Source organism: Xiphophorus couchianus, chromosome 23, assembly GCF_001444195.1.
Source record: "Xiphophorus couchianus chromosome 23, X_couchianus-1.0, whole genome shotgun sequence".
Taxonomy (NCBI): Eukaryota; Metazoa; Chordata; class Actinopteri; order Cyprinodontiformes; family Poeciliidae; genus Xiphophorus; species Xiphophorus couchianus.
Genome location: NC_040250.1, coordinates 10718051 through 10741293, shown reverse-complemented (window position 1 = coordinate 10741293; position 23243 = coordinate 10718051). Strand labels below are relative to the sequence as shown.

Below are 23243 nucleotides of genomic sequence, written 5' to 3'. Positions count from 1 at the left end.
AGATAATGTGTTACATGAGGCAACCACATGTTGTGTTTGACCAGAGATCCATTGTGGAAAATGTCTGTACTGAAACTTAATGAGACTGAAGAGCCCTCAAGAAAACAAATTAATTAATCCCAATTTCCCTCTGCCAAATGTTTATCCTTCATTTGGGTCGAGGTTTTGCTAAACAACATAATCTGTTGTAATTATGTTCTTCATTGATTCATTGGGTTTTTTTAATGACTAAATGGGCTGTAGTGATTAGCGATTTTACGTTCAGCCTTGATTTGAGTCTTTCTGTGTGTTTTTTCACCAAACAGGATCCAGGTAAGCCAGATAAAACAGCAGCTTTCATCAGGTGGTGGGAGCTGTTTTACATTGACTTAGTTACAAGTGTAACTTTTAGGAAAAAAAAGCTGCAGGAGATTCACTTTTTACTTATGCTTTTATGTTTACATGAGTGTTACAAGCAGGACGCAGTGAGAATTTTAATAAAAGTTTCCTACTGAGCTAATTTCTGGATACTATTCAAATCGACTAGCTTTAATGAATGAAGAACAAAATATTTTGCAAAAATGCAGAAGACACAAATGCGCACCTATAGTTTATGTAAAAGTGTGTTGAAGTAGTGCTGCTCTTACTTGACCAATTTTTGGTCCTGAGCTCACATTTTTAATCTGTCTAATAGCATCTGTTATTGGCACACTTCATGTGCTTCAATTAGGAATAAATGGATAAAATTACCGGGACACTTTTGATAAGAATCTAAACATGAATTGAGTGAGAATTTCCAAAAAAGGCAATAGTCTTAAGCACATTTCATTTCAGAACAATAGAGTAAAACCACTTGAATGATCAGTTGATCACCTTGCATTGAATTGGAAATTAATCAAAAGAACTGAAGGTCAGATTGCATAAAAAGCAACAGGAAAACGCTCAAGTTTTAAAGATGGTTTATGTAAAAGAAAGGGTAAAAGTTACACTGAGAAATTCATGTGACTACTTTCTCCCTACAGGAGACATCTTAAAGTTATTACAAAAAGGGATTCTCCACAAAATAGTAAATACATTTACAAGTGTGTTCAGTCACTTTTTCCTTTGTGGCTATGATATTTTATCCATAACTTAATTTGTGGATTGCTTTGCTTTGATTTTTTTGTATGTATCCATTGGGCTGTCACCAACATCTGGTGTAAATTTTATGTTGGAAGAAAGCTTCAACCTGAAAGATTTGTGGGTTGCTCAATGCTAAGGAAGAAAATAAACATTGACACATTTCTATTTAACAAAAAATTAATATCGCTCTTTCTTTTCGACAAATACATAGAATTTAATCTTGAATTAGTTCAAGAAAATCTCACTGAATGAATGCTACTCCTCCTCCACAATCCTTATCTATTATTCATAAAGTAATTGGATACATTCCTCACAACATGGAGTTTACTATAGAGCATAGTGTAGTACAATATTCATGACGACCTCAGGCAAGGATAAGAAATGCAAGACTGTATGAAAAAAGCTATATAAAAATCCACAGGCGATCTGAAGGGGCCACCTCATGATCAACATTAATCGATATGTGAGAAAAGTACAGCTATTTAATTGGTATATACAGTTAAAACTTATAATGCTTTAAATAACAATTTTCCCCCACATTACCATCATTTAATTAGACTAAACTAACTGTTTAAGTTGCTTTGGTATTAGGTCTTATAGGGTTAGAGACTTTTTTCTGTGTATTTTTTAAGAAATGAGGAAGCCCAGATGATGATGTCATGGCTTTACAAGCTTCTGATTTAGTTAAATGGAGGCAATCCCATAGATGTATCTTAAAACGGCTCATCAAACACTCCTATGTGCCCTCTTGGGAAAACCAAAAGTAATCAGGCAATTGGCAGTCTCCATTAGTCTGATTCATTCTTGGTTTTGTCAAAAGCACACAATCTATATCTTTTCTTGTCAATGCACCTAGAGACAAAGGCCTGCATTTTTGAGACATGCCCTATGGTCTGATGAAACTCAAACAGATGTTTGTTCATAAAAAGCAACATGACATTTAGAGGAAAAACAAGAAATGGTAAGAACACTGTGTCAACTGTGAAGTACTGAGGTGGAAGCATCACTTTGTGTGGGTATTTTGCTGCAGGAGAGACAGTGTACAACATAAAATAAATGGAAACATGAGCAAAAAAATTATGTGGAAATATTGGTGCAACATCTCAATGTATTATCCAGGACATTTAGGCCCAAATGGGTCTCCCAAATGGAAAGATTCCTGAAATGTTTTCCCCAAATCATACAATGTGGAAAGCAATTTAACCAAATATTAATGGGTATTTTTTGTACATTTCTGAATTTTAAGAAGAAAAAAAAAGAGATCTATAAAATATCATTATTATTCTGACAAATAGAAAAACATGTTGGCTATTGTAATAGAGCTGATTTAATGACAAATTATAGCAACAAAGGTATATGCATTTTCATAAGGCGTATAAGGCTTCAATAGGAATACTGCTTAATGCCCTGTAGACATGTATCAACAAACAGCATTGTCACATCAACAAGGACTTAGCTTGAAAATGACTTTGTGTACTTTCAGCGTTGCACCCATCTGCACTGCCAAAGGAGGCTAATTTTCTAAAAAAATGAATTCATTTTCCTGCTGAAAACTAACTCTATAGATCAGTCGCTCACTTTGAAGCCTATTAAATAAAGACACAAAGTAAATGACTACTTCTGCTTGTTTCAGTAGGAATGACAGTGATGATGACAGTACAAGGTCTGGGACAGAATGAACGAAAAATGAAAAAATCTACATGAGAAACCTGCCTGCGCTGAAACTCTCCTCAGCTTTGTCCCAGGGGTGCTGGCTCTTTCAAAGAAAGAATTAAAAACGATAAAGCTGTGCTGTCAAAGTAATTGTGTTTTCAATTTAAACCACTACAAATAACACTACTGCTCAGCTGTTTATTTTACAAGAAACATTGTGAAAAACATTAGTTTGTATTTTGACCTTTGTCCTTGCCAGATTGTGCCTTCTAATTAGTCAAATTGTGGTTATTTTGTCTCTGGGGACACATATGACCTGTGTGGACAACATCAGTGTAACAGTGTCCAGGTCAGGTCAATGTTAGGACACAGCTCATTGTCTAACAGGCGTCCATTTTTTCATGTGATCCAGTAATAACTGTTCTGCACAGCATGCTGACTGAAATCAGCACTCAAGTTTCTCTGGAGTTTTTAAAAAACAAGAAGCCTGTGAGGTGAGTAAAGGCTGTCAGTACATCCCTCAGATTTTACACTGTCATTCATGTTAGACTGTTCAGAGTTTTTCTCCATCTTATTCACTGTTGAAATGTGAAATGTGAAAGGAACCTTTGTTTTCAGCTTGTGCAGATACGTATATATATATAGCTCCAGTCAGAAGATTAATAGACTCATCATCGGCACCAATGTATAATTAATTATGGGCTTTTAATGACACACGCCTTTATCGCATTTTAACAAGAAATATCAGGTGCACAAGTTTAAATTTACTGTGGATTTTCTCAAATCCACAATCAGTTTAAAGAAACAGTGTAAAAAACTGAAATTCCCCCATTGATATTCAAATGAAAGTCCCTTAGAAATTTGAAAATAAGACAATTATTTCTAACAACAAAGTTGTGGAATAATTTACCTGGATGTTTGACCTCTTTTATTAACTATATTAATATACTTTCTATATATTTAGTTTTTATAGCTGTAGTTCAGGAACTATCAACAGGACTGGGGTAAAAACCATTCTAGAAGTTGAATGCAAGTCTGCTTCATCAATTCTAATACCCCTATAATGTTCATCTGGGACATGTTTAAACATTCAACATCATTAAAGTTTCACTCATTTGTGACAAATGGTAATAATGGATGTTCAGGGCTAAAGAGTGAACACAATTCACAATGACTCAAAGAACACTCCCTAATAAATAAACATCTGCTACAGAACTGAGGTTTGACTTAAATGCCTGGCTTCTACATGAATGAGCCAAATCCCTAATGAAGACAGGTTTTTTGGTTAACTAGGACAAGGATTTAACTATTTGGTTATGGTGATAAAGAAATAAGTTTGGAGTCTATATGACACTTTCAAACCTAAGAAAGTGCCTTACCAATTGTCAATTATTGCAGCGTCTCAATCCTGGCCCTCAGGGACCCCTGCCCTGCATATTTTAGATGTGTTTTTGCTCCAGCACACCTGGTTCAAATGATAGCATTAGGTCCTGCATGCCATCAAGTGCTGCATAAGTCTGTTAATCATCAATTTATTCAGGTCAGGTGTGTGGCAGAAGGGAAACACCTTAAACATGCAGGGCTGTGGTCCCTGAAGACCAGGACTGACACATGCTCCCATAATGGTATGCGCCACTGCTGTTGGTATTTGGTGGATTGCAACAACTTAAAGTGCAATAATAGAAAAAGGAGGACGAGCTCCAAATTCTTTAGCTTCTCTTCAAATAGCTAGATGAAAGAGTCTTGGACACAGTTGGATGATTCAAAGCAACAATGATCTCAAACAAACATCAGAACTGGTTTTGGTTTGGGTAAATAAGACTAACATCAAGACTCTGGAAGGGCCTTCATTAGTCCACTTTACACAATTTACCAATTCGATATTCTTTCATCTGAGGTGACCCTTCAGGTTTTAGAAGTAAAATTTTTAAATTAATGAATCTTTCAACAAGATACTGAAGCTGAAAAAGTCATATCTATGTTCAGAATGAAATTAAAGGCCCAGATTTGATAAGATAGACTACATGTTGAGTGTATGAAAAATTTTGACTGTTATTGTAATATAGGGAATGTATATGCCGCTTACTCTGCAGAAGTTAGGACAACTTGCTATTAAAGTTGTTTTTGTAGCCCTTAAGTATTCTTTACAAAGATTTGGAATGTGTGTAAAACAAAAAACAACTTTTTATCCTAACACAAGGAGGCATAAAAAGACATGGGATATGATCAAAAAAATAACAAGTCAAAACTAATATTATGCTGCTCTAAGATGCCGTTTGGCAAGACGTAGCACTGACAAAAATATGGCAGTACATTTCACATCTTTCAAGATGAGTGGATGAGCCAAAAGAGTTGAGGTTGCATTCAGAAGGACATTTAACAGAAAAACTGTTTCCAGTGAAATTTCCAACTCAGAGGGTTGCTCCTAAAAAAACATGTGGTCTTTAGTTGCGCCTTAGCCCATTTGTTTAGTATTTGGTGTTTTCAAATTCAGTACCTTCAGATACAGTTTCACAGTGTTGAAAACTCTTTAACTTTAAACACACTGCCCTAACTCAGCTCACTGGATTGTATTTCATTGTTTCAGGATTATTTACAACATGGTTGAACACTTGCAGGTGTTCTCTGTCTGATTTCCAGCAGAGGAGAAGATAATACCTGAAGACTTATGAGAACATAGTTTTTCCGGTCTAGTTACTTTAAAAAAAACTTTAAGATTAAACACTGTATTATCTCATTTAAATTATTCATTCTATTGTCACTTCAACTTTCCCACAAGTAAAAAACTTTCATTCTGTTTAATGAAATTAGAATAAAACCAGCATTTAAATAAGTCAGTCACTCTCAGTGGCCCCATCAATTGACATTACCAGAATAAGACATGGCAGCTGAGCTTCAGAACCTGAGGCGAAGAGATGACAAGTCCAAGCTTAAATTCGGCCTAATCAAGTTTAGTGAGGTGCTTTTGTGCTGAAGCACATCTCTCCTCATTCTTCACATCAGTTTTAATTACTAAGCCTATTCTACCCACAATAAAAGCACCAAACATGAAGTTCACTCTGCAAGTCAGAAAACAAGACGTCAAAGTTTTTAACACAGATAAGTTTAGTTGTCAAAAAATTTCAGCAATTCTGAACATGTCTATATTAACTTGCTTAACAGTGTAACAATTTTTGAAACATGTCAAACTGAACGAAATCAACCTGAACAGACAGGAAAAAAGCTAAGATTTTATTTTATTTTTGTTAGAGGTGCAAAGAATACTTACATAAAAGAGGAGGTTGGAAAAATAAGAAAATATTATGTGGATAAAAAAAAAAGTACATTCTATGAAGTAGGTGCACCAGTATCCCATCAGCAACAAGCAAACAAAACAAAGACAACAGCAATGATTTTCACCTTATTAGAAGGTATATTACCATTTTCTCTCTTTGCCATTTTGATTTTTTTAATGACATATTTAATATTTAAACTGGTATGCAATAAAATTCCTGTCAATGTAAGCCAACCATCATGCTAAGACAAAGTTCAGTGTAGATGACGAAGATCCTGACTTTTCGTTGCTCTTGATTATTGCCAGTTTGTACATTTTGAAGAAAATCCTCCTTTTACTGAAACTTTATGGAAGAAACCAGAACTATGGTCATGTTTTCTGTGACATGCGTGACTGTGAGTTTATGGGATTCCTGTGTGGCCCTTGTTGCATAAGTTTTATCAGCAAAATGCATGCAACACTCTCTGTCTGCTGCAGCGTGTTCTGCAATGTGTTCTAACCATATGGACTTGTCTGCTGGATTTATATGTTGTAATTTGATGTTAGAGCATGAGCAGAATGCCTCCGTCTGGAAGCTGAACTGTGTCAAAAGATGGAATACATCTTTTATGGCGTTCTGTGATGATCAGACATCAAGCAAACCCCCACAGACAGGAGGCAAGAACAAAATTAGGACAGCTGCAAATATGTCAGGAGAAAGGAAAAGACCTTGTAAACTGCGTAACTTCAAAGTGTTGCCAAATGAAGGCTGTGAAAGGGAAATGGACATTGCTTTTTTTTTTTTTTACTGAATAAGATGCTATTAACTCCTTAAAAAATTCCAATGCTTTTAGTTGATAAATTGCACATTTTAAGAACTTGAATTGCTGTGTAGATAGTACTAATAGAATCCTAAATCAAAGAGCAAATCTGCTGTTTTTGACCAAGAACAATGACACTTGCAGAATTGTGCTTTGCAAACATATTCATAATGCTCAAACTTTTTTCCCCCCTACATTTTCTCTCATTAGAACTAAAAACTGCAGTGTATTTCTAGTGATTTTATTAAATAGGCCAACACAAAGTAGTTTATAACTGTGAAGTGAATGGAAAAGCATACATAGTTAATTTTTTTATGGATAATATTGGTAATAAATTGGTAGGGTCACCCTCTCATCCCCATCTTTACACTGTAGAATCACTTCTTTTTTTTCACATTTAGATTTAGAAATGTTTCTCCACCTTTTGCTTACAAAATAGCCCATGCCTAGTCATACTGCAGGGGGAGTATCTGTGAACAAGAATCATAAACTCTTGCCATTTATTCCAAATTGGATTTGGGTCTGGATGTTGACTGCACCATTCTAACACATGAACATTTTTTGATGTAAAGTATTTCTTTTAGACAGGTTCTATGCTTAGATCTGCTGTCCTCCTGGAAGTATGAACCTCTGTGCAAGTCTGAAGTCTTTTCCAGCCTCTTCTAGGTTTTTCTCAGTATTTACCTCTTCCTATCCTCCTATCAAGTCCAACCACCTTCTGTGTACCTGCTGAAGAACAGCATCCTCAAAAAATGATGCCTTCCATTTCAGCACGAGGATCATAATTGTGTGCTTCTCTGTCTTTGTGAATTGCATTGTTCACTAATGGCTGGTAACGAACCTCTGAGATCTTAATAAATTTACATATGACTTAAATTAAACACAGATCGACTGTTTACTTAATGTGACTTCTGAAAGAAGTGGTTGCAAATTGATTTTTTTAAGCAGATCAGCATAAAGTTTGAGAGACAGATTTTTTTATTTGTATTGGTATGTAAAATCTTAATAAAATATATTGACACTTATGATGACAACATAAAAAAACACGTTGTTTTGCATAGAACTATATAATTTTTAAATAGTATTTTAAATATCATATATTTATTTAGTTGAACCATTTGAATGAGCATTACAAGTAAAATCTTTACCCTAATACACCCACTACAGAATTAAAAAAAACAAAAACTGTTAATTTTAACCAGATGCACTTACTGTAAAGCTGAATTGTGCTGTAAAATTTAAGCTTTTCACTCTTTATAAATCCGTAGCTACTTGTTTTGAATGTGGTAGCAAGCATTTATTGAGTTTATCACAAACACATAGTACACAAACTTCGAGAACGTCTCGATATGTAGCTTGTATCACAGTTTATTTCCACATCACCACCTCTTCCTATGAACATCTGTTGAGGGTCTCTAACTTGAAAAGACAAGCGCTGTAAATTCACCCTGAAAAGTTTGAGGAAACTTCAGCTTTTGCACTAGCACTCACCCACACATTTTACTGTTTTCACTCACATTCACCAAACCCCTGGAGATAACTTAAAACAGAAAGCTGTTGATCCAGGTGCTGTCTAATTGTTTTTGTCCGCTGGGAGTGTCAGGAAATCAGTGATAGATGTTCCCGGATAACCTTATCACCCCCTTAAACCCACCACAGAGATGGATGGTCTCGTCTGAAAAAGTGGGAATGGATACATAAATTCTGCTGAAGTCAAAGGAAGCCGATTCTTCTGCTCCACTGAACAGTAATGCCTGAACTGTAATGTGACATGAAAATTTTATTCAATACATGTAAACACACCATCGAAACAATACATCTAAGTTTATGGGCTTGGCTGAGGGTTAAACCTCACACAGTTGGTGTGAAAAAAGATATTTTTTCCCCCTGTTATCTCTCTGAGTAATTAATGCAAATATATAGAATGTTTCCATTTATTATTTTTGCATCAATTTGTGTGTCTGCGTCAGTGTGTCTCTGCACCTGTGTGCTCCAAATTAAGTTAGGAATCCACAGGGTAATGACACATTCTTCCACAGAGTCTGCATCACCATCTGTTGCTGTGAGAAGTAACCAAGTCGCTGTCTGTGCACATACCCACCCCACAGGCGAGCTCCAACTGAGCATTGTTCTGCTTGGCATGGAACCTATCTGATCGCTGCAACAACTTCCACCTAATTCTACATTAATTGCTACTTAGCCACATTAAACTTCTTTGAATATTCCATAAATCAACCATTTATTTACAAGTCTGACCAATGTGAAGCCACTCAGCTGTTGCAGAAGGAACTGAATGGGAAAGAGGGAGCTTTACAGGAGTGCTGGGGAAACAACTACCACTCTGTTTGCAATCAAGCGTAGACAAGACGTCACCACCCTGGGAGCTGCATGCGTGAGCTGTGACTGTTTCGGAGTGCAGAACCAAGTTCTGGACACATGTCAGTGGCGTCATTATTGCAGCATGAATCACTTGTAGCCCACCTATAGATCTTTAAGAGAATGGTCCTTGAGCTACTTTTTTCCCTTTCCCTGACAGCCAACAGAGGTGCCTTATTTATAGCAAGATTAACTAATAGAAGGTGAAGTAACATTTCTTTTTTGGTACGTAATTCCCAGCTTGAAATTTCCCATTTTTTCCAATAAACATCAGATACTTGACAGTGGAAAAGCCGCCGTCATTTAAAACTTCTCCACACAGCAAAGTTGAAGGATCACAATGAATGATAAGTTCAAAAAAATATTAGGTGTTCTATATTTTGGGATGAAATGAAAGCTGAAGAACTTGCATCTTTTGTCATGCAGAGGGTCCTGATTTGTGAAATTATTGCAAGCTTAGAAGAGAAACATTAACAACAGCTACTATAAATTAAAAACAAATGAATAAACCTAATAAAAACATTACTGTGCATCCTGATAGATTGCTGTAGCCAACATCAATTGCTTAGATCTCCTTGAATATTTGTGGCTTCTTCCCGAGTCTCACAGTTTATGTAAAACTACAAAACAAGGCAATTTGTGCCTTCATGAACATTAAGCTTCAATAAATGTTCATTTATTGAACATTATTCATTTACTTTTATTGAGCTTACAATAAAAATACTTAAAAGGCTATCGTTGGAGTCAAAACCATTAAGACTGTCCACAATTTTAATAAACATCCAAGGATGATAATGCCTGCTCCAAAACAAAAAACCTTCCAGCCTGACTGAAAACAGCAGCTGGTCTTCTGAGTCGACTAGCTGCGTCCTGCAAAAAGCTTCAGTTATCAGATGAGACAAAGATTCAGCTACTTGGTCACGATGACAAGGCGAGACTTGAAATCCTAAGACTGGTGTACCAGCTGTCAAACATGGTGGTGGTATCATCATGCTACGGACGGGTTGTACTGTTAGCTTCCATAAAATTGAGGGAATAATGATTGAAGAAGAACTACCTCAGTTTTTGCCTTTGAAATTGGTGACTTTATAGATGGAATATGGACACATTTGGATGTTTTTAACATGACAACCACAGCTCACTTCAAAGCTGCTTCTGGAACAGCTAAATCAGGTCAAATTAATCTTTTAGAACGGTCTAGTCAACTTAAGAAAATAAACCATTAAAACTCCCAAATAGATATGACACTCTTGCATCTTATTAGTATATCTGACTATAACTGAAAACCAAATGTTATTATATGTTTGATAGCAAATGCAATTAAGTGGTAAACTGCAGATGAGGTGGGAATAACACTGTAAAATAGGAACTTGTCAGTGATGCAGTGCTAAAGGCAGAGGTGTTATGTGTTTTAATTTCAAGATGCGCTATTGTGCCTCTTGGATCACTGTGTGGGCTTGCTGCTCCATGCAGTTATCTCAAGAGACACATTTTCATGCTAACAACAACAGCCGCTGCTTTCTTGTGTCTGACTAATTAAAAGGATGATATGCAACATTTACGATGGCTAAACTATATCTAGCTTGGGGGGTTGTAGCTGTCACTTCTTCTGAAATACTAAAGCAACACATTGCTGGAAACATAGGTTTGCTTTGTGCACAAGATACAACTACCAATCAATATTAAGGCTTGACTTTTGGTTATAATTTATCATTTGACTAATATGCCAAAGTATTGTTTGTTCTTGTTCTTATCACCTAGGAAATACTGGTCAAATGAGTGCTGCAACAACCAACGCAGGGGTGTAAAAGTATTATTTATGCTTTTATTTTCTCCTGCATACGTTATTGTGATTGCCACAATAAAACTACTGTGGATCCTTTGAAGCATGTCCAAATGCAGCTGATACACTTTTGTCGAGGCCCTTTAAGCATTCCCATGTTACACCTTTAATGATTTCTCTGCACCATCTCTTTGTTTAGTTTCATTTGCTGATTTGGAGTTTTAAAGCCCTGTCCTGTTTTCTTATTCATTTCTGAACTAACTGTATGTTATCACCAGGTCCCTACAATCAGCTGATCAGAGTGTTTTAATTTGTGGTGAAATTAAGTCTAAAAGATAAAGTTGACAGAATGTTTGCTGTTGTTAGCCCTCTCGAACTTTTTACCATTTCATCTACTGCCTATGAACTCAACAGATCAAGATGCAATATAAGACTCGTCTTTTAAGGTGGGCGTTTTATTGATTTTATCTTTGCTTTTTTATTACTTATATTTTAATTTGCAAGATATTCATATGCTTGAACATTTTCATATTTACATGACACAACAACAAACTTCTAATCCATTCTACTGACGCACTAGCTGTATGGTATGGTACTATATGGTATGTAGGTGGAAAAAAAGAAAACTTTTATAACTTTCAACATTTTCCTTCTTTTTACCACTTTACCATAAGAGTCATATTTGTGGAGTTTACCAGGAATAGTTCCTGTCAATAAATTCTCTAACCTGAACTCTGGTTCGCTGCAGCTCCTCCAGAGTCACCATGGTCTTCTTGACTGATTCTTTGATTAATGCTCTCCTGTCAGTTTTGTTCACTAATGTAGTTTTACAGATGGGCTCCATTCACTTATCAGGTGACTTGTGTCAGCAATCACTTGCTGTTGTTGATTTTATTTAGAAGTAATTGAGTCAATGAGGCTGAATTGACTCTATGTGATAGGTACAGCACATTTGGGTGATATTTGACTTGCAAAATGTCTTAAAAATCATATTTTTACCATTTATTTCATACGATGCACAACTTTGTGTTGACATCACATTATAGTTTGTAGCTGTAATACATTAAAGTTCAAAAGATACGTATTGTTTTCCATGGTACTGTATGTGAATCAGCTGTTAAGCAATTTGTGACCAACCATCTGTTGGTAGGTAGAATTATCCATTTTCTACAAAAACAGATTGTCCTTGACTTTTTTATGCACAATTAGCCATCTTGAAATTTAACACGCTGGGTGTTGTATCAGTCAGAGTCACAGAAGTTACTACATGGTAAGATTAAAGATAAATGGTAAAAAAAGAAATAGCAAGGATAAATGTATTGTTAAATCAGTCAGTCAGTGCATTGAAAAAGACAATTAATAAAACACATTGGAAGAGTTTCTTTCTTCAGTGATTTTATCTCCAATGTACTATTTTTACACCCCGTAGTGACTTTTATTAAACACGTTTCATCTGGCTAATGTTTGTGTTTGTCTTTTCTTTTTTAAATACTGATAGTTTCCAGGTGGATCTACAGCTTGAGCCATATGGTGCATCAGGTCATCCTAACCGTGTCCTGATTCATGAAAAAAGAGTGCATCTTCTACAAAAGTTGACTCTTTCACTTAACGAGAAGAAAATATTTGGATCCTGACAAGGAAGAGCAATAAATTTGAAAAACAATTTTAAGTGACTGATTTTTAGAAATTGTCAAACCTTCCAGAGGCATCAACGTATGAAAACACTGGAAGATTTACTGTTTCCTGCTCTGGTGGTTGAACACATGAAAATATGTAAAATTACTAATCCTCTCTCCTTGTTGCTGTGGCTCACAGAGATAGATAATCAATGTGAGTTTGCCTAAAGCAAGAGCTGAGAATCGTCTCTCTCCCTCATTTATAGAGCATCTTGTTTTTTAATTGAGAAATTATTAGGAGAGGAAGAAAATATGCTGGCATTTGAATAACAAAATGTTTATTTTAAAACCCTCAGATTTCCTGCTTAATAAATATCCTGCAAAAAAGCTTAAAGTTGAGGTTATTCAGACCACGTCTGTTCTGCAGCTCTCTGCAACACAAATCCAGTGGGAAGATGCCAAAGTCTTCTAATGGGTTGAAGGCAAATGAAAACTTCTTCTTTAGTTTTCACTATATGTGCGTTTTCAATGTTTTGCACATTTTTATGTTTTAAATTACAGATGCACAGTGCAAATATATGCTTTTCTGAGAGATCCCCAATGGGACTGAGTTGCTGTTTTGAGATTCAAAGAGCAGTTTCAGAATGTATCTCCTCTTGTTTAAGCTCTTCAAGTCCCAACAGAGATGTTAATATATTGTTTCCGATATCCTTACTGAGAGCTTGTTAAACTACTGAGGTGTAAAAAGATTGTACAGTCACAGTCCTCCCTATTTGATTCCTCAGCAAAAAGTAAAACAAAAACTTCAAACGATAAGATAAGTAAAAATGGTCTGACATAATGCACCCAAAGTTGTTCAATGGAAAAGTACAGCAGAGCAGCTATGCAGGATGTGGGAATAACGATACAATTGACAGACCGAAATGGCTCTTCTGCCGTCTTCAGTCTGTCTTTGGATAAAGCTGGATCATCCTTTTGGGCTTCTGGGTTGATCTGCAGGCAACATGCACATGCATACAGCAAAGCACACACTGTGAGCCTGGGTGATCCAACATGGAGACCAGCTGTTATCTGCTCCTCAGCAGCTTTGTTGACATTTACAAACTCCGCTGGCCAACAACTTTTTGAGATGCAATAAAGAAATACGCCAAAAACCATTGTGTGAAACAACAAAAATATGTAGCCTATGTAATATAATAATGGAAGATCCATCATTTAGTTTGTGTCTAAAAGATTTTCTTGCTTCTCCAATAGATTTGTCCCCTTTTCAATAGAGACCTACGATGCTCATTTATGTATACAGTCCTGTGCAAAAGTCTTCGCTCAGTTAATTTGTTTTCCCACTTTTTTGTAACTTTACAACCAAAACTTTTCATTAATTTTATTGACTTTTTTTATTATAGTTCTTTAAAATAAAATGAATAAAAATACAAGTCTGGGGGAGATTGTGTGGCATTATTTTAAACTGGTCATTATGTCTGAAAACCTCCCAATGAGGCTGAATTGAAACAGCTCTGCAAAAATGTGGGGCCCAAAAACTCATTGCCAGTTTTCACACTTGATAGCAGTTATGCCTTGAAGGACATCATAAGCAGCTTTTAGAGCCAGAGCTGGTTTGGATGTTTTTTCTCCTTTAATAAATACAAAAAAAATTAAACTGTTTATTCAGTTTATTTTTGTTTGATATTATAATGTGTTTGATTATCTGAAAGTGTGACCAAAAAAGCAAAAGCACAAGACGTGAAAGGGAGCGAAAACTATTTTCCAGCACTTTACAATTTGACCTTAGCTTTTGTACAAACATTTGTAATTGTAGTCTCATCTCAGACATGTTTTGAAACCCTAATAGAGGCCTGCCGTTTCATTATCATTGCCATTCCTTCTTTTATCTCCGTCGTCAACTCAAGGTCCACCATAAGTCATTCAGTTCACTCACATAAAATGACTTTTTGCTAAGAAAAATTGCAAAAGAAATTAAAAAAAGGGTTGGTACATTGTACGCATAAGGATATACATACTGTCAAAAGTCTTATTCTATGACATAATTTTTTGTACGCATTTGTTTTCCTTTGCTATTTGACCCCAAGCCCCAATGTTGCACTTTGTGCTGACAGAGGTCTAACAGGGCACCCAGAAAACTAAACAGATGATTAATGACAACGCAAGATAAAGCAGAACTATCAACAAAGACTTTGTCAAAAGTTGCTTTGGGACTTTCTTGACAAAAAGCACACTTTTTAAAGCTTTTTTGTACTTTTTTTTTTTTTTACTTTGATTTAAAAAATGCCTTTCAAAAGAGGAAAATACTTAATTGTAGAAAACTACTTCTAAGGCATTGGAAAATTATCCACGTCCTTTAAGAATCTCAGGTATACCCAGTAAAAGCGCATGTCGAAGGTTGGAATTCTTCAAAGCGGAACTGCAGAATTCAGGAATTTTAAGAAAAGCTACTTTTTGGATCAAAAAAGAAAATCGCGGCTAAGCAATCATTGTGTGACCAGAATGCCTAATGCCTCTCCTGCACAAACAACCCCCTCTCCCTGCCTTTCTGCCCCCTCCCTCTCGGCTGCTCCCTGCGCTCGGCTTCTCTTCAGCAGCGGACTCAAGGACTTCAGCGACCACGTAGACGCGCAACAGAAGGCTCTCCAATACCAGCGGACTGTTCAGCGCACAGGACAACTTTCTCTCGCAGCATCACGCATGGCTGTTCCTTTGCGCAAAACCGCGACAGAGAGAGCGGCTCGGAAGGAACTGGTGGGACTCTGAGATATAAAACGATTTTTACAAAATCAAGCGACAAACTACATTAGAGTGGCTGAGGAGGGGGGGAAAAGATCTTTGAGCAAACAAGGATACCCAAATGCGCATAAGGAATATTCCTCTGTAGATTTAAGCTCCGAGGTGTAACCTGAAATTCCGACAGAGATGGATCAGTGGGGAGTTTATCTGTCTATGCTCCTAACTTTTGGTAAGTATTAACTTCTCCCTTTTGGCCTGATTTGTAACCCGCTCCATTCGGGTATGATGGAAAATATTTGGCAACATTTTGCAACATGAGCTTAAAATTGTATTAATGCAAATTTATAGCTGCGGCGTTGAAATGCGTCGCTAAAACGAGGAATCTGTGATAACGATCCGATGGGACAGCGTAATATGGGAAACCACGCAAAATAGTTTACTTGCAAGTGCATATGCTGAAGAGTGGGTAAGTCTGCCTCGGGTGCTTGTGTGCAGGGATGGTTTGACTGTGTGTTGTTGAATTGAATGAGTTGCTCGAAGAAATATTTGTCCTAATATATTTTCTGTCATTCTTTATACTGAAACTAATTATCAAGTGCACAGCTTTACATTTTATGGTGTAATTGCTTTATTATTTAGCAAATCCTTCACAAGCGACCACTGGCAGTAGTACATCAGTCATCTGTGAAATATTGCTCTCTAACTGAATGAAGCTAGAATATTGATTTTTGTGGCAACAGCACAGTTGGATGGAGAGAAACATGCAGCTGGTTCATATTTTCATCTGTTTTGTTTGGAAATATAAAGTTTTAGCTGCCTGACCACTGTGATGGCTTCTTTTCTTTTTTTTTTTTTTTTTACCTGGCTCCAGCTTTCCTTCTTAACAAAGGCTGGAAAATGCATTAATGTATTTCTAATCTTTGTCATTAATTATTAAAGCTTTTTGTTTGTGGAAGTCATTCATTAAATAAATGAAAGGATATTCCAAGAAATGCTGAATGGAAGAATTTGCTACTTGAATCAGCTGCTCTCTGTGAACTGAAGTCAAATTAAAAACCTTTTTTGCATTATTGTCAAATAGTTTGAAAAAAATAGACCCACAAATGATCTCTGGTGATGTGCTTAGGCCTTAAAAACGTATTCTCACCTGTTAACTTTTTCAGAGAACCACTTTCACTAGATTTTTCCATGTCTTTATTTACATTTTAAGATTATTAAATGAAACCTGCCTTTGTGTTCACACCCAACTAAGGGCCTTCAGAAGTTTTTAAAAAGAATCCACCTACGTATAATTTCTTTTATGTCCTGTGAATGAATCAAAGCTTTGTTTGGACATATCAAACAAACAGATGAAGACAGAGAAAACAGAGTTTCAAAGGAATTTCCCAAACTTTCAATATCTCCCAGAACACCGTTCAATCCATCATCTGAAAATGAAAAGAGTATGACACAACTTTAAACCTGCCGAGATTTGGGATCCACCTGGACTGGCCTGTGGAAGAGCTGCAGTGATCCACAGCTTATCACATCAGTTTGTCCTTTTTCCCACAGATTTAATCTTCATAGGAACATGGAAAGATGAAAATGATTGTTGAAAGAAAGTCATGAGAAGTCTACTTTACAGTTAATCCCAAAATTATTCATACACTTGGCAGATTTAGATTTCAAAATATTTTCATTTAGCCAGCTGGTTTGGTTCTGGTTGGAAATTTGACAACTATATCTGAAATGATAACAAAAAATAACACTTTTTTAATTACCATTTCAGTATTTGAATCCTATTTGTAATTATTTACCAGCTTTTTGCATTTTTTTTCCCATTGGTGGTTGGTGGGACTCTTTGCCATCACCCTAATCTTAGGGTGATAGTTTCTCTATCAGATTGATCCATCACAAAACATAATAATTTAGATTATAACATATTTATAGATCAGTCAAAATCCATGCTAAAGTTCAATTGAGAAACTGTGGCAACTCTTGAACTTTGTTAAAGCATCTAGCCGTGCAAAAAAGTAAAAAAAATCAAAGGTTATGGACAGCTTTGGAAGGCATATTTATGTATTTGTTTTTAAACATGCAGATTTTTGTATTTTGTTTGTGTTTTGAATCACAGTAGATATGATGATCCTGCTTATTTAGCCATTACTGGGATCAGTTACCATGACTACACATTTAGTGGTCTGTTTGTATAACAAACCTGTAAACCTGTCTGGATTACCAAACTTGTTTTTGCACCTTTTTGCGTAGTTCCTCTGCAAACTATATTTTATCTGGACAGATGAAATAAAATCACACATTACCCCCACTCTCTTAACTACTTCAGTTACCTGCAGGCCACAACAGAATGACCACAATTTTCCAGAAACATCTCTGAAGGCAAACATCAAGACCTCTGTTGTAAAAAAAGTGTCCATAAAATGCTGGTATTGAGTACTGCCTTTCAGGAGAGCACAAAGTCAAAGATTTCTCTGCTTTCGCTTGTGCCAACAATGCTGCTGAAGGACCCCCCAAAACATCACCAAAAGAAAACATTTTCAGGGATTGTTGCTATTTAACTTTAAATTAGGAACAGACTGCCTCAGGTTATACAAGAGTTTTAAAAATGTCCAGTTTTGATATAGTGTCATTCTAATTTTTAATGATACTATTCCCATTGTTTAATTAAAGTGATTTGAAGTGATGCCAGAAAAAAATGCATTCCCATCCCATTCCCATCTCTGGCCAAATAATTGGTACATTTATAGTAAGCTTTTGTCTTACAATCAAAGATCAATAAAGAAATGATATTGAATAACCTAAAATTGTTATATTAGTTTCACATCAGTAGGCATTGAATCAAAATATGTTTAAACAATTTTCCTTTCAGTTTTTCAGTAACTGTTGTTATACTGTCAACTCATCATGAGAATTTCACAACTAATTTAGGTCGATTACAAACACATATAGGACACCTTAAGAGATCATTCTCTATGTTTAGATTATACCTATTTGTATTTCAATGTAGCTATCAAATAAAATAATTTGCTGCTATGCCAGTTTTATCCATTAAGCCTGTATTCAAACTGCACTTCTTTATTATAGAGGCTAATCTCTTAATTGGCTGCAGAAAGGAGTGAAAATCATCTGGAATTGTGCCTTTTTCCCATCACTTTGAGCCTCTATTTGCTTTGTTAAGGTTGTTTTCATCCTGGTGTGATGTGGTTGGAGCTGAAAACCTTAGCGCTCATGATGCTCAGACCAGGTTTGTGGGTCCTCAAGAAGACATTAAAGGGTTAATCTGTCCATTTAAATAAGCTGTAGTGTCAAACTGAATCAATGCATCCAATGTTGTAGGAAATAATAGCAAATAATCTGAGATAACTAGTGGACTGCCCAGTCTTTGATCTTATCTGCATGATAAATTTACACTGGGACTCACTTTGACAGATTTACACTGAAGCTAATAATTGTTTGAAATCGAGTTCAACTGTTCAGAGTACCTCATTTTTTATGGTTGATGAAGCATTTTTGTGCAACGTTAACTTAATATAACTTTCACCAGAGTCAGATCATGTTTCACACCACAATGTAAGACCTATTCGTAGCACAAAGCTGATTGCATTAATACTCCACAATAATCTAAACTAAAAGCAACGTGAATATATTTAAATGGCACAAAAACCAGGGAATATCTTCTAGGAGTTGCCAACAGTATTTACATTCATCATTAGTCCTTTTACTGTTAAGTTTTTTTATTAAGTGCTGTCAGAGCTTTTTAGTGTGCTTTCAGTGTTTCTTAAGGATATGATATTTACTATTTTTAACCCCATGTTTTTGCAACAAAAGGCTTTGTCACTGCATTCTGCTTCAGCCATGCTGCTGATTTATTTCACTGAATGTTGTTGGTGTTGCTGGATTAAACTGTTTTTTTCCCGTAATAGACACATATATGCATTGTTTGCTATTGTACTTCGTTATAAACTAACTCTTGCATGAGGATTTGTTACAAAATCTAAACTATGCATTTTGTTTCACACACACAACCCAGTACATGCCCATGCAGTGTGTGGGGAAAAAAACAGTTCTGCTTTTATAAAACTAGGACATATGACACCGGTTTACATTTTCAGCCTTCAAATCACATTTTGGGGAATGTGTAAACATTTGAATTTCAGAAATGCGTTTAACTTAAATCTGTGCATAATAGCTGATTATGCAGCCTCTTACATAAGGCTTAAATGTGTTTTGTTTCTTTCAGCATTGTATAAATCATTGCTGCCATTATTTACCACACTTGTGTTAATGGTAAATGGTATTTCTAAAGATTCCTTTTTGAACTTATGAAAAATAAATGCCACAGCTCCCTTCCTTGAGGGATATTTCAGTGATTATGTAATTGAAATTAGCAGAACCTATGAAATAATGGTTTCTGGTTTGTTTTGTAGGGTTTCAAAAGTATGTATTTCTATTAGCTTGACTTCCTCTTTTGTTTTGTAACTCTTTTGCTGTTTTACGGCAGCTAGTCTTGCTTTCTAAGTTGGTTGCTTCCCTCCTGGTTTTAGATATTTGGTTTGTACCACCTGCTATTCATTAGTGATTTCTTTCCCAGTTGTTTTTCTCCTTTTTGCCAATTCATCGTCTTACATGATTGGTTCATTTTTCCGCTGTTCCTCATCTTTGTGTCTTTGTTCTGTGTTGTATAATTATTCCAAGATGATTTTCCTACTTTAATTATCCCAGTTTACAGGCCATGTTTGCACCTGGACATCACATTATTCATCGCTGCTCTTATTTTATTAGGTCCTTGTATCCAGCTATATTCCAAGACAAAAACTGCATTTTTCTTCTTATTTGTGAAAACACCTGACTTGTTCTCCATTAAAAAGCGAGTCCATGAAAAAAAAAAACTATGATGAGTAATATCAAATAAGTGCAGAAATAAAGAGCAATCTTAACATGATGTGGATAAGTAGAATCTACACTGGAGAGTGAGGTGACGGAAAAATTGACTTTATGATAGCTTTCTGTATGCTATGCTTGTTACTCCGTCTACCTGTGTGGGATTTCTCCAAGAACTAGTGGTCTCCCACCATCCAAACAGCTGCATGCCAGGCTAATTGGTGTGTCCAAATGTGCTGTGAGTGTAAACTCCATGGTGAAGCTTGATGGCCTTTGTCAGCTTGTCTCCAGGACCTTTTTACTCAAAAGAGAGTGAAAAAGGTGTAGAAATGTATTCCTGCAAGAATACTTGAAACTGCAGTTTAATTAAGCAGTTCTAACAACTGTTTTGGTAAAGGTTTTTAAGCGATTGACTACAAAGTGTAAATATTGCATTATACACAGAAGGTAAAACTAAAATTTAAATCCTCTGTAAGACACATTGGAGAAAAAAAAGTCTTGTCAAAGAGTCTGGCTGCTACAGTGTTTCTGCAGAACCTCATGTTTTTCTACCTTTCTCTTTAATTATTGAAATTTTGGAATCTGCACATTGAGATTCAGCTGATATCAATCAGTCTGATGTCTCTGACCTTTAACGGTGACATTTTTCAGTTTCTGACTTCCTTGTCTGCGTGTGATGTTAAAATATAACTTTAAGCAGATGAAGTTTGGAAGTCAGAAGCTGCTGCTTATTTTCAGTATGAAACACACAGACTGTTGTGCGTGGGGGTGTGTGGGGTGTGTATGAAAGCCATAGACATACTATTGACTGGGAGTGATGCATGGTAGTAAAGATAATGTGTTTTCTGCCCTAATTCATTATTGTAATAAAGTGTCAGTTAAATCATTGTTCACTAATCAGTGAGTGTGTTTTTGTTTTGAGATTCATGTGATCAAATATGTTGTAGTATAAGAAAATGAAAGGTAACTGATGGACAAAGCAGAGTTTATTAGGATTTTAAATGTTATTTAAATCTGCTCTAACCAATATTTTCATGTAGTCGGACAATTAAACATTACTCATATGAACTGTTTCTGAAAAATGAGCACATACACGATCATGTATTAAAGGCTTCGTATTAGCACTTTAATAGTTTTCCAGTCTGTCTTTTAGTTTTCCAGCCCAAAAAGAAAAAGTCTAACGTGATATTTTACAGCTAATTATAAAGGAGTTTAGATATTACCAGAAGATTTACTTTAAATATAGAGAACTGAGGGTGATTTAAATGCTGAGGATCCATTTACATTGAACAGACTGACAGAAACTAGACTTCAAATTAACGACTTTGTGTTTTGGTATCTACTAAATGCATTTATAACCCTTATGGGATTATAAAACCAGGCAATAAAGTTACAAAAGCACGGCTCAGTGGAAAGTTTTAGGAGCTCATTTTCCTCACAGCAGTGAATATTAGAGATGCACACATTATTATTCATGCAAATGTTATTTCACAGCCTTTATGAGAAACCTTCTGTAACCTTCTGCAACCCTTTCTTTCTTTCAGGAGTCAAAAATTAGCCTCTACAGTTCTATAAAATATAGGGACAGAAATGTTACCCTGCTGTAAGAGACACTGGGGAGTTGATTAGCAACAGAGTAATTTTCAGTCACTTACAAACATATTTATACCCTTTGAAGAGAAAAGATTGCGGCACAACTACAAACCTACCAATGCATGGCCTTCCACTGCAACGGATATTCTGGCAGGAAAGGAGAACATTCATCAAAGAAAAGCCAAAAGGCCAGTTTTGACCTCTGTAGGAGCTAGAAAACCTGTTCCAAGCTGCAAAAGACCTTGACTCAGACTAAGGTGCACTTTCCAAAAGGATGATGGCCTTAGCATGCAGAGCTACTGTTGAATGGTGAGAATGGCCTATCTAAAGTCAAGACCTAATTCAAATTGAAAATTTGTGACAAGACTCTGATGCTCACAGCTATCCATTCATTTTGTCCAAGCCTTACCTATTTTGCTAACAGATCAACTCATATATTTAATACTGTACTTTTTTTATTTAATAGATATCAGAGTAAAGAGACCTGACTTTTTTGCATGGCACATTTTTGTTTTGTTTGCACATAACAATTAGGCACTACTTTGTGTTTCTCTGTTACATAAAATTCACATAAAAGTCACTGTAAATTTTGGATGTAATAGGACAAAAAAAGTAAATGTAAATGAATACTTGCAAAAAATGTAGTTTTGGCTTTAGCTCAGCTATAAACTACTGTTACCTAATTTAATTGATCACAGAACAGGTACCCTAGATATATGTGCATAAAATTAGAATCTTCAAAGCATTGAGGATAAATGAATTGTTTTATTCAAGTTTTGAAAAAATCACTTCTGAGCATCTGCATGAGGTTCACCAAAGCAGAAAAGTAGCATACCACATATTCTAACATTGTCTATTGTGTTGTAGTGAGATCTTCAGTCACATTGATTTTCCTGTAATTAAAAATTGAAAACCTTGACTGGTTTTGAACAAAGCCAGCAGTTTGTTGGATCAAGTCTGGGTCATGCAACAACAACCACTGACAAAGGTTTTGGCCAGAATATCTACTGTGGTTAAAATTGGAAGAGCAGTCGGGCTCCTGGTGAAATGTTCTGTTTGTGTAGGAAAGACTGAACATTCTGTGGTTTGTGCATGCATCTTCGAAAAAGCACATTCTGTTTTGTTTGCATGATTTCCTTTTAATGCTGATCGTGCTGATGTCCTCGGACTCCTAGTTGTTATGCATGGTGAGATAGTGGAGATTTAGTATAATAAAACAGTGAAACGTCAGGCATACACACTGAGAATAAATATTTCATATTGCAACATTTCATGGAAATTTAGAACTGGCTTTACCCAATTGTGCTTTTTGGCAAGCGATTTAGATATCTCTCTGTATTTCTCAATTGAGTGTATTTATACAGCACCAGTTCAAAAGAAATCTAATTAAACATATGTAATCAATATTCAGAAATATAACAGATGTGCAA

General features: G+C 35.8%; 1 protein-coding gene across 1 annotated transcript in view; it reads left to right on the top strand.

Annotated features, from left to right (window-relative positions):
• The first annotated feature begins 15203 nt into the window (after nt 1-15203).
• Nucleotides 15204-23243, top strand: part of gfra4b (GDNF family receptor alpha 4b) — a 48972-nt gene continuing 40932 nt past the window's right edge. Inside the window, exon 1 of the mRNA XM_028008056.1 lies at nt 15204-15571. Within this exon, the coding sequence (XP_027863857.1) occupies nt 15529-15571 (43 nt within the window). The 5' untranslated portion in view covers nt 15204-15528. The remainder of the gene's footprint in view (nt 15572-23243) is intronic.